Consider the following 19,056-nt stretch of genomic DNA (forward strand, 5'->3'; position numbering starts at 1 on the left):
TTAGACAATCGTCACGCACCTCGTAAAATAAAATTTCACAATTAACTAATTTGTAATGCCTGCCTTTACTTACCCGTACTTTGCATTCTAGAATGACGTTACTGGAGCACTTCTTAACCCAAATTGTTTATTTGTGTTAAATAAATTTAAAACATAAATTATATTTTTTTAAATAATTTTACTTACGATTATGTGTGTTTACTAAAACGTATCTAAGGTTTCATCAAAACTATGCAGTGTAGACCTAGCTTAATAGATGTTAGGTGTGAACGGTGTGCGATCAGCTGTACAATCGCGTACAAATTGATGCGATAACGCGCGGTTGGACGCGAATTGGCGCGGTTTTCCACTTCCCAATAACTCTGGAGTTATAAAGATAATTAACTTCGTTGTTGTCCATAGGATCTGCGACGAATCACAATTGTCAAAATGTTTTCTTTACTACCATCGAAAGTGACTTCTTCTTCTTCCCTTCAAAGGTCTTTCTAGTCATTTAAAAAATAAAGATACTACAAGAAAAATAAAAACAATTTTATTTATTTTAAATTATTAAATACATATCGAATTTAAGCAATGAAACTACGTAGATCAATCAGCAAATGTTCTTAAAAAACTCTAATTTTATTATAATAATTTTCCGAATATAAGCCTAGTGACGTAATGGTTTTCATTGGCTGTAATTAAAAAAAAATATATTAGGAAAATTGCACATTAATGTCGATAACTATGGAAAGTCGCACCGCAAACATGTAAACGGCACAGAAGCGCAGTGCCGCATTCGGGGGCGCGGGGTAGTTCAGTCCGCTGCGGCCGGCAAGCGAGGCAGCATGTCCCGTGCCGCGCCATTAGCTCTCGCGCTCGCGCTACTCGCCACTCTCGCCGGTGAGTAAAAACTTCTTTATTACACAGATTATAAATTACATGTGACATTTTGACAGTTCAATTGATAACTTTTTAATGTTTCTTTTGTTTTCGATTTTAGAATTTTTACGTTTGCGATCATTAAACCAGTGTTATTTTACAACGGTTTTAATGGTAACGTAAACATTATCTATAATTACCGCAATAATGTTTCCAAAGAAATATAATGATAGAAAACTGCTGTGCTTTTACTTTTACTATTATTTTTTTTGTACGATTAAATTTTTTTTTAATTTTGGAGATCACATTGTTTAAAAACAGAAAATTAAGTTTTTCTTATTAAATTTTATGAAAAGTATTTGATAGGGGTAAGTATCTATCTTCGATCCAGACAAGCGGATGTCACCTCTTCAAATGAATGGATGTTGAAGTGTTACCCTTACGCGATGCGGGTTAACGCATACTCGCCGCAGTGGAGAGTTACAAAAAAGTTTAAATAATAGTGCGCGGAAACAAAGGATACCTACTTCATGTATATACTAAATTTTAGATGTATTTGTTATTTAAATTTTTAATTTAACTTAAAATGATTCATTATTTAACGATTAATTAAATCATTCGTTGTGCACCTCATAGAAAACTATTAAGTATGCCTGAAACAATAAAAATTTACATTTTACGTACTTAACTTAAATCAAATCAATTTAAAAAAGAATCCCAATATTTATTATCCTACGAAAACAATTACTGTGTATAGGTATGTCTTTATTTAGTAGATAGTACAACCCTTGTCAGATTCAAAATAAAAAAAAATGTTACACATAACTGTTCATTGTCTGAACTGTAGGCTCTCATTATCAACATGCATACAGATGATCATATTTGGTAACTGCCAGTGCATTGTCAACAATGGCAATTCCATTCTTACGAAAATAATTTAACTAGTTTGTAATTTAATTTTTGTATGATTCAATTTCACTGATTTTTTCAATTCTTTCATAAACTCGTCAACGCAATTCATGCTTCGCGATAACCTTAAAAGAACAAATCTCTATCTACATATTTGATATTCTATGATTAAAAAATAAATGTATTTTTATTGCTCGTGAGTTATTTTCTGTAATGTGTACTTATTATGTCAATTGGTTTTAATTTAAGCCCAACGCAAAACAACTTTCTGTACTTCTCTGTTATTGAGCACTGTAGTTATGTTTCTGAATATGTACCTCGTTACACGACCTTTATGCATAATGGATGCCTTGTGAACTCCGCCAATTGGAATAGCTTCAACATGTCACCGAGTGCACTCCACTCACATACATAATGAATATCTAAGAACTCCAACGGACATTACGCAATACTGCTCTGTCCTGTTCTAAAAAATATAAAAATCCATTGATTCTTTTATAAAAGAAGAAATTGCCGATTAGATCATTTTCCTTTTGAATAAACACAAACTTCTTTGTCTAGAACAAGCAGGACACAATAGCTTCTCGACAATGAATATGGAGGTCCATTGTACCGCAGCGATATTTTTCCAGCACGTGGTTTCCCTTTATACTGTCCATTATTATTCACTGAAATAATTAATATATTTCGTTTCATATAATATAAATGAGCAACTTCCCGCTGTTTAATAACTTGCATCAACTTGCGTGTAATCCGATGCGCTTAGAATCATTGACATTGTATGTTAAATGTATCCACCGTTTAACAATAATAATAGATATTACAGATATTAAAACATCGTCTGTCCTTATCAAATTCACATAATTATATTGACTCTTATTATATTTGTATTTTCAAAAGCTTCTAAAACACATCACCTTTCTCAGCTCAATGAAACACAAACTGATTTTAATCGCTAGGAGTCTTGATATCCTAAGTATTCATCGCTCTTCACTTAAGCCTTAGCTCTTAATAATCGAAAGTAACAGTTTGTTCATTTTCCACATAAGGACAAAGACTTCCATTTTTAAAAAATGATTTGAAGTTTGTGGCAGCGTCTATCCCTTTACGGGTTGGCTTGCACGTGACAATTTTTTTTTTTTTTTCAAGATGGTCTTCACTGAGCAGGCATCAAAATCCACTATGTCATATCGGCGTTTAGAAATACACACCTTTAATATATTCAACAAAACAAATCAATTTTACCATTGTAAGTGAAGACAACATACTTACCTTAATTCAAGCTTAATGCATGATACTTCGTTTCTGTATGATCAATTAAAAACAGAACTTTTCCATATTCAGTTGAAACGAACAATTCTATGAATATTTACAACACATCGTCATAAATTTGTACTTTTACTGGATTTTTTTATCGAAGCCGATGTCACGTCGCATGACTGAAGGTTGATGGCTGATTGCTACGTGTCATACAATATTCGAACCCTTGTCAATAAGCTACATAAAATATGATTAGATTATTGTAAATTAAAAAAACTGCCAATTTGGGATAAAAAAGTGATTCAGAAATAAAATTCAATTTAATTTGATTATCTTGACCATAAATTATACAGAAAATAATATATTATTAAAAAAATATATATAAAGAAATACTGTTCTTAATATAAGCCATTTCTAGGGTACGAATTGAGAAAACTAGCTGCGTTGCAGGAAAACGCAAACGTAAGAAAAGAGCAGCCTATAGTTTTAAAGTATGCTATTTTACATTCAGCCTAATTCAACTGCACCTCGTTGCCTTATTTACCCTTCAAAATTATTTTCTACAAACGTCGAAAGTAGAGCGTGCTTACATCCGCACTCTGCTCACTATGCAGACTACTACAGTACTCAGTAATAACATCGTGTAAAAGTCCAACTACCAAGTGTAGCTCTTTTGCCTGTTGAAGAAAACTGAGTCGAGATGGTCCAATATAATACATTCAAATTCTGGCAAACCTAGCGAAGACTGTTTTTATAGACTAAATTCGTTTTTTCAAATACGCGAAAACTTGCATTTATCTCATGGCGATATTTATGAATTAGTCTACACTGGGAAGTCGTTGAACATTAAGTTCTAAACCAAAAAAAAGTTCCAGTTTATACGTATGTATGTTTTTAAATTTTTATTTATAAAAATGAACACCGAGTTTTATGTTCTACTCTTCGTATGTAAAAGTTCAAGCTTTAAACAGTTTGTAAGGAAAAGAGACTGCATCTTAAGGTCAAGGTCATTAGATTATTATGTAAACATCGATTCTATCATATCATGAACCATATCAAAAGAGATAAAAGGTGATAAGTAGAAGTGGTTAACCATAAAATTTGAATAATAAAATAAAATTTACAACATTGCTTATTACAGCGACGTCAAGATTTAACCTGTACATATAAAAAAAAAAGTAAAATAAAAAGTAAAAGTAAGTAGTAGTTAATAAGTATAGTAAAATACGTAAGTAAATGTGTGTAACGGCCATTGTGACCAGTCTCATGGGATAAATTGTAAGTCTTTGCGCACACAAAAGTATTCCCTTTCTCACATAATCCAGTAGATGGGGAAATCCACCACAGCAAAGAGTTCATCTAGAAGACCAACAGCTCTGAGTGGTTTCTGAGACAGAATAGTATCAACTTGCATACTAAGAATTTCTCGATAGAAAAGTTCAAAAACTCTTTAGAGGGCTTACCTAAGATTTGAACCAGGACTTGGAATCTGCGGCTTTATAAGCTAGTCACTAGAGCAACAAGCCAGACGGTTTATAGAACATACTGATATTCGTCTTGACTGTTGCGAGGTGTATGTGGTGCTCGTTTTGGGCTCTCACAGTATATGTGTATTAATTTTTAGTTTATTAAGAGAGTTTTGATTTATAATCTCATTGTAATGAATTTTAATTTTAAGCCGAATCTTAAAAAGAGGGCTCTCAATTAAATTGTTTTTTTTTTTTTTATATTATTTTAGTCAGCGTACTTCATTAGACGATTAAGAAAATCATTCGATCGATTTTTTTGGCACTATATGCTTTCAAATTCGTCCCATTTTAATAAATATCAAGTCCATTCATGAGGAATTAAGGGAACTCCTCAAATATTATAGGCAAAAATATAGTGAATTTGATATTTTCATCAAGAAATCCATTTGCGTTCAGAAAGTATCATTGTGTAAAGTGGGACTGGTGCAGAAGCTCAAAGACTGGCCGACGTCAGTATTTTTGCTATTATTTTAAACGAATTATCTAACGAAAACTAACTTGATTTAAACAGTTACATCTCGAACGATGGCGACACCAGCTGTTTAATTGTACGAAAACAATCGTATTCAAATTGAATTACTAATTGCAAAAGTACGAAAACTAAGAAACTTTGTACGAATTGTTACATTTTATTTCCTGCCATCAGCTTCAATTGTTAGAATTAATTTCATACCGATTACGATTATATTCTGCGAGTACTAATAATAATTACATAAAGATAAAAATATATCAAAGCGACACGGTTTTTATTTTTTTTATATTTGATATTAAAATAACTTTTATACTCATTACAAAAAAAATGTTAGGTGATTGCTATGAAACTGTTTGAAAGACAATTTCACGTAATAAATTATATTTTGTATAAATGTATCCTTTTAAATGGCACTGCTACGCATCGCTGACAAAACGCTACTCCAGGATGACGTCTCTATTTAGCTACGATTGATATATATCAGGCTAATGTTATAAATGTGAAATATGTCTGTTTGTAACCTCATCACGACCGAATAGCTAAAACGATCGAAATGAAAGTTCACATACAGATGGTCTGGGACATATAAATTACCGGATTTGCGGTAAAAATAATGACGCAGATAGAGTCCCAGCAAAAAGCTATTATTTTATACATTATTTTGAAACTTCCAGACTATTACCCTATTTTACATTTTATTGTACAGGTACCAAGAGAACTATATCATATGATATTTTGATTTGTGTATTCTTTAAATGCTATGATTATTATACATACACATATTATTATTTACGATCGTTGTCGACGGTGAGCTTTGAGTTTGAGTTTGCATATATAACACAACTAAATATAAAATGCTGTGGGTATTATACTGGTATCAGTATTTATATCTACATTTAATTTGATCATGTAAAATAACTGAAAAGTTCTTATAACAAACTATTTAATTAAGGATAACATTTTGAATATTTAATATAGAACAATAGAAATTATCCTACGCGAAGGTAAATTTCTCTAATTCTCGCGTGATTACAAACCCAAAGTAATCAAATCTTTGTTCTAACTGAAATTACATAGCGTGTAACACAACTATTAACCACGCAACTGTACCAAGAAAATGTACATAACTATGTTTTACTTCAGATTCACCCTTATTTCGTCGACAGCGGCCAATCTCAAGGGAGAACAGCGAACTACGTGGACATATTATAGTTCACAAGTTTGTCCGCAAACGCAAGTGCACTCCCCTATTTTCTCACTTTCATAATCACGAAACTACCGGAAAGAGTTCAGACGCCGTCCGTTTACGTACTTTTCCTACTGAGATTTCGACAGAAAGCCTTCGACAGAAAGCCCTATAACTTTTTATCGGCTCGACCTGGGGTTTGAAAGCAGGACTTCGATATCTGTTGGATTATATCAAGCCAGGGAGGCAGTCTCTTACTCTTATATAGTCATAACATAAAAATAGTAAATCTGTGATCTAGTGCTAGTCTTAAAGGCTTGGAACTTTTTGTTGATGTTTACACATGAAATAAACAAATGAGCTCAACCTTGATAAAGAAATTTTTGATGCTGAAAAACATACACCTACCTCTGAGCAAGTTCAGAAAAAATATATTAATCAGAACATCATATTTAATATTGCAATTTATCGGCAATTAGAGCAACAATAATGTCAGTACACTACACTATACCATACAAAGGAAACCATACGTGTTACCCGATTGAAGTCAAATTGTGTATTTCATTTTTATATTCATAATTACAAATAATTTGTAATTGTAGAACTAATTCAAATAATTTTTTTTTTTTGTTTTGCTTATTATAAAACAACTTGCACATATCATTTTTGTCAATCAAAATATAACTCACGCGTGTTTTACAACATTTATTTTTTTTAATTATGTGTAGCGACAACAACTTTAAGTAATTGGAACATTAAAATGTGTCGTTACTCTCGAAATTTCCGCCTTCCTAATTCAAAACGCGATGAAACTTTGTCGTCGCTAAAATTCTGCCTCAAATCACCTCTTATTAAAACGTTTACAGCCCTTTCACACTGCCGACAAAAATAAAGCCATGCACTTGCGATAAAATGCAAAGTGAATGCAATGAAGCGTAGAGATGTTTGTGGTCAATTAACCAACGAGCGATTTCGTAGCAGTATCGTCCCATGTTCATTTATTAACAGTAAAAGTGTAAACTTCTTCTGGTGTAATAAACAATGGTTCAAAAAATTACAATTTTACTATTATGTAATAATTATATCAGTAAGTTTTAGGTGAGTACGAATGTATTAATTTTAAAGGATTCACGCAAAAATCTTCGTCTTATAAATACATATATAGTAACGGAATACTGTCTTATAGACGTTAAGAATTATTGTTTATCGAAACAGTTTAGTATCTATTATTACAGTAGTACAATTCGAAAGTCAGAGCGTTCTGATCTGTAATTAATTAGTTAATAGTATCTTCTGAATAATGTCTCGTATCGGCAACGCTAGTAAGAGTTAGCAAAACGAATCATATCTTAAGTATATAAACTGGACATAAGTCAGTTAACAACATTATTCGGTTAAGCGTCTCTTACATGATAACTTTTCTTCTTAAAGATCACGCTGTCTTATAAAAGCGATAATTGTTTATTTTTCGATAAATATTTTATTATTTAAAAATAAAAAGCAACGCAATAGCCGGCAAATGCGCCATTGTAGATTTAAGGTCACCTTAGCTCTGCAGTGGAATACATCCGTGGCAGAATTTAATAGAATTTAGATAGATGCAGGTTTCCTCACGATGTTTTCCTTCACCACCAAACACGAGATGAATTATACAACAAATTAAGCACACCAAAATTCAGTGGTGATTGAACCCGCAATCATCGGTTAAGATCCACGTGATCACTGGGTCATCTCGGCTCTATGTACTATGTACATCTAAATACAAAATTATTACAAGCTTTTATTAAATTTCCAATGTGTGTTCGTCAGTTGTTAGTTTGTCAAATCTTGCAAGATGTTGGAACCATTTCCGCTTAACTTGAAAATTTTACATGTTGGTTCAGTTTCGCTGACAATATATTTTAATGGTAACATTAGCAGCTTGTAAATTTCCCACTGCTGGGCTAAGGCCTCCTCACCCTTTGAGGAGAAGGTTTGGAGCATATTCCACCACGCTGCTCCAATGCGGGTTGGTGGAATACATTTGTGTCAGAATTTCGTTGAAATTAGACACATGCAGGTTTCCTCACGATGTTTTCTTTCACCGCCATGAACATGAAACATGAAACTTCAGTGGTGCCTGCCTGGGTTTAAACCCGAAATCATCGGTTAAGATGCACGTGTTCTAACCACTGGGCCATCTCGGCTCTACATTAATGGTAAGCATGACCTGATTCTAAGCCGAGGATTGGCTCCAGACCAAGGAACTCCTCAGCGGCATAAGAATGTTTGATTATAAAAGCTTGTTTAAAAAAATTATATTTTTTTTATTTTTAAAATTCAATGCCGCAAGACCCTTCCGTGTTTTTTTTTTTTATTAAATAGTATTTGTAAAATTTATCGGACTATTTGTCCGGATGTTAGTGATCGAACTGTGATTACATTTTTATTTTTATATAAAAATAAATTAACTATGTAGTCATTTGCAATAAACTACATATATATATTTTAAAATTTATTATCCGTATATCATAAATAAACATTGACCTATTAACCTTATTTTAGATTAAATTAATATATCAATGTACAAAATATCTAAAAAAAAAACGTATATCGCCGGTGTGAAAGAGTATTAATCACTTCAAGTTCGGAGATAATGCGACGTCACAGTTTCCAAAAACCATTTGTCATTGTTGCTATTAAAAAATACGCTTCGATAGCTCCATTTATAATATTTTTGGACACATATTATTAACAGATTCATTTTTTTATTTTGATTTCGATGTAAAAAGGAAACCTCTTAAGTTCTTTTCGCTGGTTCTTGTCAGGTATAGTTTTCTTTTCAGAACCGGTCCTAGTTTCTAGGTTGACGATTAAATTGTAAATTTTTTGCTTCAATATTCAATCAATTAATCGGATTTGGTATGTATATTTGTATGTATGTAATTATTATACATTAGAAAATTATTTACATAACAATTATTTACATCAATGTCTTAGGCCTTCATTATATACAAATAAAAATTAATAATAGTTACTGTACAAATCATGACCGTGTGAAATACTGAGATTAAAGTAATTAATTATTTACTTGAGTTTAAAAAATCTCAAATTTTCTAGCCCGTAAGAGTATAGACTTTTTGAACTTCTAAATTCGTCTAGCACCCTAAGTATTCGTTGCTCGTAAAATGAAGGAAGATTGTCTTAGGAGTGACCTCGATAACAGTCAGAGTCGAAACTCTAAACTGCTACTTCCAAAACCATAGACTTATAAACAGTTTAGTTCGTCCGTCTTCGATACATGTACATATTTGCTATATATATATTTTTTATGATATTAAGGCGGACGAGCAAATGAACCACCTGATGGTAAGTGGTCACCACCGCACCTAGACAAAGAAATATTAACCATTCATCAATGCACAACCAACCTTCGGAACTAAGATGTTGTCTGCCATTGTGCCTGTAGTTACACTTTCTCACTTACCCTTCAAACCGAAAAACATCAATATTGAGTACTACTGTTTAGCGGTTTGATCTTGCACAACACTAACAAACCTTAAAAAAAAAGAGCCTACACGATTCTTAAAGGCCGCATCTGCAAGCCGCCTGATGTTGCAGATGTCTCTGAGCGGTGGTAGTCACTTTCCATCAGGTCATCCTCCTGCCCATTTGCCCCCTATAGCATAAAAAAACCACCAAGGAATATTATGTAAACTGAATGTTAATAAAAAACTAAAACAATGTAATAATATAGATTATACATATAATAAAATTGGAGTGTCTGTTTGTAATATTAAACACTTTTTACTAAATGCATGTTTATATACACGGTAAATATACCAAAATAACATATTTTTTATTTTTGTCTGTCTGTCTGTATGTTTCGGCTAATCTCTGGAACGGTTGGACCGATTTTGACGGGACTTTCACTGGAAGATAGATGATAATAAGGAATTACTTAGGCTACGACAATAACTTTATTGTTAAAATCAAACTCGCACGAAGTCGGGAGCACAGCTAGTTTATAATATAGTCAAGGTATATAATTTCATAGATGATCAGGTATAACTGAGTTTCCGGCAGTTGCTTTACGTTCCATACCGGTGGAACATTACATACATTACATTTAATTTAATCTCGTTATAATTATTCAATGTTCTCGTACAAGCTTCCTTGTTGAAGTCTATGTTCATTCCAGGTCTATGTTGGTTTGATTGGTTAATCTGAATTAACAATCCAGTATACTAATTAACATATACTAATTAACTAATTATCTATACTATAAATACGAAAGTAACTCTGTCTGTTACCTCTGCACGATTAAACCGTTGAAACGATATATGACTTTTGATATGACGATAGTTTCTGCCCCGGACACACATAGGCGCCTTTTTTATTCATCCCTCGATGGCGTAAAGGGAGGGGTGACGTTTTATGTGTTATAGGTATAGTTTTATGAATTTCGCGCGAGTAAAGCCGCTGTTTCAGCTATTATTGTATAATTACACAATGTTTTGGTCTTTTTCTTTTAAATTTACAATTATTATTATCGACAGAAAGAGGAAGATCGGTATGCAACAATGTAATAGCTATAAATTGTATAGATAGAGAACGCTTCGTCTTCTTCCTTCGTATGTGAAATTCTTGCTTTAAGAAAGAGACAAGTGGATGACTATTCATCGGCTATAAAACTTTTATTAGAAAGTCCGTATATTTGAAATAAATGGATAGATACATTTGCGAAACTATTAAATGGTTCCACATCTACAAATATAAACCTTGACATTATTTTAAATTTCTTTAGAGAACGATTTTTAATTTATCTCATTCGGAATTGCCAAGTATGCTCGTCCGGGAATTTGGCTACAATCAAGTTTATCCGACTTATAAGAAAATGGTTATTGCTTTTGTACTTTATTTACTGATTATTAGTCATTCGACTTTAAACATTAAAAATTAAAACGGCCTGTAAATTTCAAACTGCTCTTCTCTTGAGGAGGCGGCTTGGAGCTTATTCTACTTAGCTGATCCAATGTGGGTTGGTGGATACGCATGTGGCAAATATTAATCCGGCATATGCAGGTTTCTTCACGTTTTCCTTTACCGAGCAAAATTAATTATAAACACTAGAATATCCAATTATGTACCCGGGTTTGTTGAACCCGCCATCTTAGGTTAATATTCATAATTATGTTACAGCCTCTGTCCATCATGTACCATCTCGTCTCTAAAAAAATAAAATAACAGACTTAGGCCTTTTCTTCGCGAGATTTTATTTAATATAGGTGGGGCGGACAAATTGGCCGTTGGTGACCTTGTGGTAAGTGGTCACCAAAATCCATAGACATTGGTACTTTAAGATATCACTATTTCATCAACCTTAGGAAGATTTGATGTCCCTTGTTACCTAATAAGTTAAACTGGCTCACCCACTTCTTCTTTTCGCTTCAAACTGAAACCCAACAATATTAAATATTAGCTGATTAGTGGTAGAATATTTGATTAGTAACTATCCTGACTTACACAAAGCCCAACGCTTTGAACTTATTAACATGGTTCACGACTCAAGTATTTTAGGAACTGAACCATCACAGACATCACATCACTCTCTATACAATATAGTTGTGTTTATTATTATGCAGTCGCAAACATTTTCAAATAATCTTAATAATCAACCACGGAAAAATCTGTCGATTCATATGAAGTTAGCAAAGTATCTATTATTCGAACTAAGTGAATTATTAATAACCTAATTTCAAAAGATATGTAGGTTTGTTAGGAGTTTCTACGATGGATGTTAAGTTGAAGTTTATTGAAAGTACCTACTCCATGCAATGTGCGATAGAAAGTACTCCATGAAATATGCGAAATTTCCTAAAGTTTTCAATCGATTTATCATATTTAAATATATATATGTTTTGAATTATATGATATTATTAGGTTTTATGTGTAATGCTACATTTGATAAATAAATTATAATCCGAAATAAAAATATGAAATTTAAAATATTTTTTTAAGTGTGGATTTGAATAAAGTAAGTAAACTCATAGTCACTGTTTAACAAAGACCCTTTGTCTCGTTAAGGAGAAACTTTATCGTCCAGTCTCCTCCATTGACAAAGAAATTAAAATTTATATCAAAGAAGAGTAGATTTTTTATTCCATTTCGTACCTCGCTAACCATAAAATTAATAAGAAAAAATATTCTAGCGTTTAGCTGCAGAGCTTTTTAAGGGTACGGATTTAAATTTATCATGTCAATTGTAGAAGAATTAAAGGCTCCTAGGCAATGAAAGTGTACTCTCTTCTTAAGTAGATAAATAGGTAAAATTTTATTATTATAAAAATATATATAACTCACGAATACCTTTCAACAAATAAAAAAAAGGATCGTGAAATCAAAACAAAAATATATATTTTTTGGAGTTACATTGAAATAGAGCTACAAGCACTGCCAGTAGCAGTCGAATGCTAGTTGGAGAAGTAGAAGAAGTGACCCGTTTGGCACCACCATACGTCAGTAGTTCGCCATGGCTGGCACGAACTCAAAGGAATACTACCAACCATATATGTACGTGTACAGAGTGTACCACAAAAAGATCGCTGACCTGCATCCCATCGGATTACGTCATCTTGGTACCTCTTTATATCTCATATTATCTTTGCTCTTTCTTAACTATAAATACGCTGCACTTGAAGTTAACGTAGGAGGTGATAAACGGATAATATATTAAGGTGATTATGTTCAATCCGATCCAGAATTAAGCGCTACCCATTGACACCGACCTCAATATGGCTTCAGGTTATTGTATGAAACAAGCAGATGCATCCAGCTTGGTCCGAAGCAAAAATGTCATCTTAACAAGTGCCAATGTTGTAATTTTTGCTCTTTATTAGCAAAAATATTTACTCTGAGAGTTCAATTATGAAGAAGGCACCCAAGGCTTACGCTCAGAACTCTGCGTTTCGCTCGGTTAGTAAAATGCTATGAAGTTATATGTATGTGAACGACGACGAGGCTTGATGTACAAGCCTCGTCGCCCGTAGAACGCGTTTCATAAGCAACGCACGCACAACGCTTAGGTACAAGCTCTCACAGGTTTCAGTGTATCGAAACATATCAGACGTACCTGCATTCAACGCAAGTGGCACGCGCCAACTCGCGAGTCGCGTACAGTTTGTGCAACAATTATCAATACAAAGTATTCCTAGCGGTAAAATATGAGATTTCGGTAGTACCCAAAGGGACTTACACCAAGTCATACCAAATATTACTAACTTAACTTACCTAACATAAAGAGAGTACAGTAAAGCGGCTGAATTGAATAATCATGATACCAAAGACTATCTCAAAGGTCTAGAAAAGATTTCTTATTTGTACTTCAATTGCGTACGTTGCGGTTTGCCTACAATACATTAAAAGTCTATCCGTAATTATAGGACTATGTTCATTGAATAGGACACAATCTTTATAATTATTTTTATGGCATGTTACTGCGCTAGTTCAGTGTAAAATATTCTCCGTGTGATAAAAAAGACATAGCAGATTAAACAGTTCCAAGTCTTAAATATTTTATTAATGATATCAGTGTAAATAATGCAACATTAAAGTAAATATCTAAAACAACGTAATTAATCTTATTCTTCCTTCAATCAACATCGGTCTCTGTGAGAGTATCACTGGGAAGTGACAGATGTACTAAATTAAGTAAGACCGATAAGGTTTGTAAATAGTTCGACCTCGTTTACCGTCGGGAATTAATTGCTATAAGTTCACCGTTGGTCCAGTTAGCTAGTAAGACTGTACATCTCAGTAGAGTGGGTTCAATTCCCGGTTCGAATAAAAACTTAGGATTTGGCAGAGCTTTTCACTCTCTTGTCTTGAAAAGCACAGTCTTTGGTCTGTCCGGTCGTGTCGGATTTTGAGCGTGAGTTGTTTGTTGTAATTGTGTTTGCTTGTGAGATATTGAAATTCTTTAAAAAAATATTAAGAGGAACACAACATTTTACCATCCAAAAGTTGGTCACCCATCGTCGATGTAAAGCATGATCAATATTGCCAATGACTTTGGGCTGTGGTAACCATTCACCACCAGGTGACCCATTTGCCAGCCCGCGTACCTACTCGAAATAAAATATACCAAAAATATGCCCTTTAAAACTTAGCAATAAGCGAACTGTATAGTTTAGAAATATTATGAGATATTTAAGCAACACGTGCGTGTTGTGCGTGTTCGACGTATTAGCACGGTACGCGCGAATAGCTCGGTTACCGACTGTTTATATCTCACTAGTTGTCGCCCGCAGCTTCGTATTTTAGGGCTTAGTCGTCAAGTGAATAGGAATGAGTAAATAAATTATCGAATTCGGTTCAGTGGTTTAGTCGTAACAGATAGACAGATTTACTTTCGCATTTATAATATTAGTATATATTAAATAAAAATAGTTCGTCATAAATCCTAATTTCATCTTAAGGCTTTTTTTATAATTAGGCAAGCAGTACATTATTTTCTCATAATTCCTACGTAATTTACATATTACACGTCTATTTTGCATCTGTTATATCACGGCTAAGTATTATTGTTATTTTTTTTAAACTTATTCAATATTAACACCATTAAAAAAATAATACACTAGTAGAAAAAAAAAATACTGTTACAAGAAATTTTAAATTCTAAGTGTTATCGCAATTACAGCTGTAACAAAATAGACGCACACAGTAAAAAATAAAGACGAAGTTAAATAAAAAATAATTAAAGAATAAAAAAACAATTAATATTATAAAATTAACAAATTAAGATTATAACATTTATTTATAAAATAATTAGCAAACAATTAACAAATTAATATCAATTTAAAATGCTATTGATATGATTTGATGCGTTTATAAAACCGAATAACCCACATTGTACAAATAACTCAAGATTATCAAATACTTATGATTGTGAGGGCAGTCAGCACAAAATATAAAATTGTTTATGGAAATTACCCAAGTCTTCAAATGTATGAAACCTTACACAGAAACACACGTTGAAGACACTTACATGTAGGATATAGATGTTGACTCGGAGCTTGAAACATCGAGCGGATAAGAGATTGTCTGGGTAGGTGAGCCCTGAGACAGCCTTGAGAAATTTTCGGTATTCGTGAAAGCTGAAAATATCCAGTTTTCAGATTGTAAAAATTGAGGTTGATTTAAATTTTAAATATACTTTATTATTGTAAAGGTTGATTAACAAAATGCGAAAGGGGTTTAAATATAATCTTCTTTCTTTTAATTCTTTTAACATAAGTAATCACGACTACTTATGTTAAAAGAATGCACCGCAATTCTGATTATCTGAGCAAAAAATGAACCAGTTCTAATGTCCCTAGATAGAAGACAATAATTTTTTTTAGTATAAATATGCGTTTATAAATACCAGATTTGGTATTTTTATTACAATGTTTCGATATGTAACGTTAATAATTGTACCACGTATACTAAATTGCAATCACCATTATTTTAATAATAATTTTAAAAAATTTGCTCTCATTTTTTTATTATTTAATTTTTTATAAAGAAAACTATAAAGTTAATTACTTAATTTTGTTCAATTATAATGATTTTTCTAAAGCTCAATCCTAAAAGGGTCGGCTACAATAAACACAAGTTCGACCCTGACCTTAGTCTATTGTCGTACCTAAAGTTTATTTCGATGGCGGGAGGAGTAAAAATAAACAAGCTTTAAATTTACATATTCCATGTGATTCGCCAATAGTTCTTTAATATGCACTGAAAATTTCTTGATTTTTTTTATTATACAACACTTTCATTTAAATATTTATATCCACTTTAATTTTACTTCCAAATTTCCGGTAACAACTTGGCTGACATTCGCCGAATTCGCAGATTTTCTAGATCTCGACCAAAGATGACACATCAATTGAAGGTCAAACTTGTTTATTTACCTTTATTTTTCCTGCCAGTGGAATTTCCTATACAGGTATGGCCTTGCAGTGATGTTGAGTTGAAGGGAAAAATCTAATTTTATTAATGTCCTAAATCATTCGTAATATTTATGATAATTCAAATTGTAAACAAGTTACATATTTTTAATCTAACGACAGTTTTAACATACACTACAAATGGCTCACAGGTAAATTTAATTTTCAAAGCAAATTGTTTGCATAAATAACGTTTGCATACTGAAAAGCTCGAGTCTGGCGGTCGCGTGTGGGCTCGCTCACGAGTACTCAATTTTCAATCAAGATAATCCTCATTAGGCCTCATGCCTAATGCCTTTGAAACTTTTGGAATTTTATGACAATCGATCGTGCTACTACGTGCTATTCAAAGTGAATATAAAACAATATACATATCTATAATTATATTTTAAAGAAAATCTCCGAAATTAATGGTCCAATTCTAATTTTATTTTTCACTGGTGGTAAAGCTACATAATTCCTGATTATATTATGTTATAGGGTATAAAGAATTTTTATATCATATAATTTTATTTATTCGTTAACATCACCCGTGCGAAGCTGGGGAGATTCGCTAGTTATTGATAAAATAATATGTAATAAATGTGCTGGTCGATAGCCATTGCTAAGTGTTCGTTGTATTGCGCTACCAAAATGCATTTTACAATAATGCAAGCAGTTTTTACATTTTCCAACATTTCCCATTTCAAACGCGTCTACAAGGCAGCGTTCGTTCTCAGTAGGTTATATGATATACGTATATGACCGTGCAGTGGAGCAAGAGGTCTCTTAGGAATAAGACGACTTTTCACAAAGCCTGCATACTTCTTATACATACGCGAACCTTCTTGCATTCTGCGGTCAATAATATAGCAACACTGCAGGTCATTTTCAGAAAAAAAAACATAGTAACATAAAAGTAATACTGATGTTTGTAAGAACTTTTAGATAAACCGATCTCCGAACACCTCAAAGAACTGTCCGCTAATTAACTACCGCGCTACCAAAGAGTATTTATTAAATGATAAATTGTTGGGGATCAGTAAAATCCTTTATATTTCAAATCTTCCCGTCCCGGCTTCGAACGGGTACAATAATTAATATAATTCGTCGTTGCGCCTGCAAAAGTACGTAGTAAATACGCACGTACTGTAAAAACAGTTTTGTGATAACTTCAATAATTTAAAAGTTTTAAAATGTATCTATGGGACGTTCAAACATCGAAAGCTACATAAATTGAAATAACGATTAAAACGGCATAAGAATCTAAAAATAAGAAAAAACCCGTAGCTACTTTTGCAGGCAGGTTTTATATTGGAAAACAAACATAAAAATAAAAACTCTTGTTTTTTTTTCCGGCTAGTAAAGTTTGTCGGCTTTTCTCTTCTATAATATGCATGTATATATTAAAACTGCATTATTATTTTGTTGCGTATTATAAAAGATCGAAAGAAGAAGAGAAATAAAGAGAAGCGTCCAGGCGGCGGGAAGCAACTATTTTTTATACTACGTATACATATTATAAACCTTTTCACCGACATTTCTTATTTGCTATATAAATACATATATAGTTTTTATTTTTTATTTTATCATTATATTGATATATTTATCATAACTACGTACCTATAACATGAATACCAATGTGGTTCTTTTCAAAGAATATTATGTGTTATTAATATCCTTAAAATTCTTCCCCGATTCTGTTTTTATATGCATAAGAATGATTAACATTAAGTCTTATGAATTAAAATAACTGTTACTGTATAAATCTTGACCTTGATCTTGAATGGTGGCAAGAATGCTAGCAGCATTTCCCCGTTGAATCGCAATTCCGATCCTCTGGGCAAAAAACGAACCAGCCCTCCTGACACCAATGGAGGCAATGAGGCGAGGTGCTATACTTTTAATGAAGCTGAAAATACATTTAAAGTGCAATTCATCTCACAAATTTCAAATAAAATGTCTAATGTAGGTTTCATGTAATAAAACGTTTGTTTTGTGAGCAATATTAACGTTTAGTGTTACTGTATGGTGTAAATAATTTAAAGCCAGCACAATATAAGACAAAGGCCCAGCTCCGAGCGTCGCGGCCGACCAGCTACTGCCGTACGTCACTGAAGCCTATTAAATAAAACGGTCTTTTATTAATCTGGTCTATTTCTTGAAGCCATTAGCAATGATTTACTACTCACCGACTGGCTTGGCGGTCAACTTTATAAATAATAGATTACATTCTTTATCACTTTGTTATGATGCATTTTTGACAAATTTATTTATTTTTTTTATTATCAAAGAATTGACAAGCTCCGAGATAATCAATGGTCGATCTCTGTTGCAGACATTGCTCAATAGATAATAATAAAATGTATTTATTTTTAAATAAATGCATTTTAGTCTAGTGGTTTGAGCCACCAATCCTGAAGATCTCGGTTCAAATCCCAGATCGGGCCGATAAAAAATTGTTGGATTATTGTATCGAAAATTTCACAGTAACAGCCCTGAGTATCCTATCTTAGCTGTGAAGGACAACATCGTGAGAACAACCTGAATGTGTTGGATGAATATTTACCACATGTTAATCCAACTCGCAATAGATCAGCGTAGTGGAATGAGAGAAACGGCTTCGTCCAGCTGTGAAATATTTATGATCTATTATTTTTTAACTTCGATCGCGTTTATTTTTGTCAATCGGGAAAACCTTTGAGTCATGAATTAGCTTTAGTCCGTGATTGCGGACTATACATATAAATCGCTTTATTTTTGTTTGATTTTTGCCACACACTTAATGCCATCAATATACGAATTTCGACATGTAGAGTAAGTTGATCTTTTATTGAACGCTCATCTTTTGAAACGGAATAATATTCTTCGGTGTGCGATAACATTTCACAA

At 32.7% G+C, this 19,056-nt stretch overlaps 1 protein-coding gene across 1 annotated transcript in view; it reads left to right on the plus strand.

Moving 5' to 3' along the window:
• The first annotated feature begins 804 nt into the window (after window positions 1-804).
• Window positions 805-19,056, plus strand: part of LOC125067741 — a 34,429-nt gene continuing 16,177 nt past the window's right edge. The window contains exon 1 of the mRNA XM_047676479.1: window positions 805-882. Coding sequence (XP_047532435.1) covers window positions 828-882 — 55 coding nt within the window. The 5' untranslated portion in view covers window positions 805-827. The remainder of the gene's footprint in view (window positions 883-19,056) is intronic.

This window comes from Vanessa atalanta, chromosome 12 (genome assembly GCF_905147765.1).
Source record: "Vanessa atalanta chromosome 12, ilVanAtal1.2, whole genome shotgun sequence".
In the NCBI taxonomy this organism is placed as follows: domain Eukaryota; kingdom Metazoa; phylum Arthropoda; class Insecta; order Lepidoptera; family Nymphalidae; genus Vanessa; species Vanessa atalanta.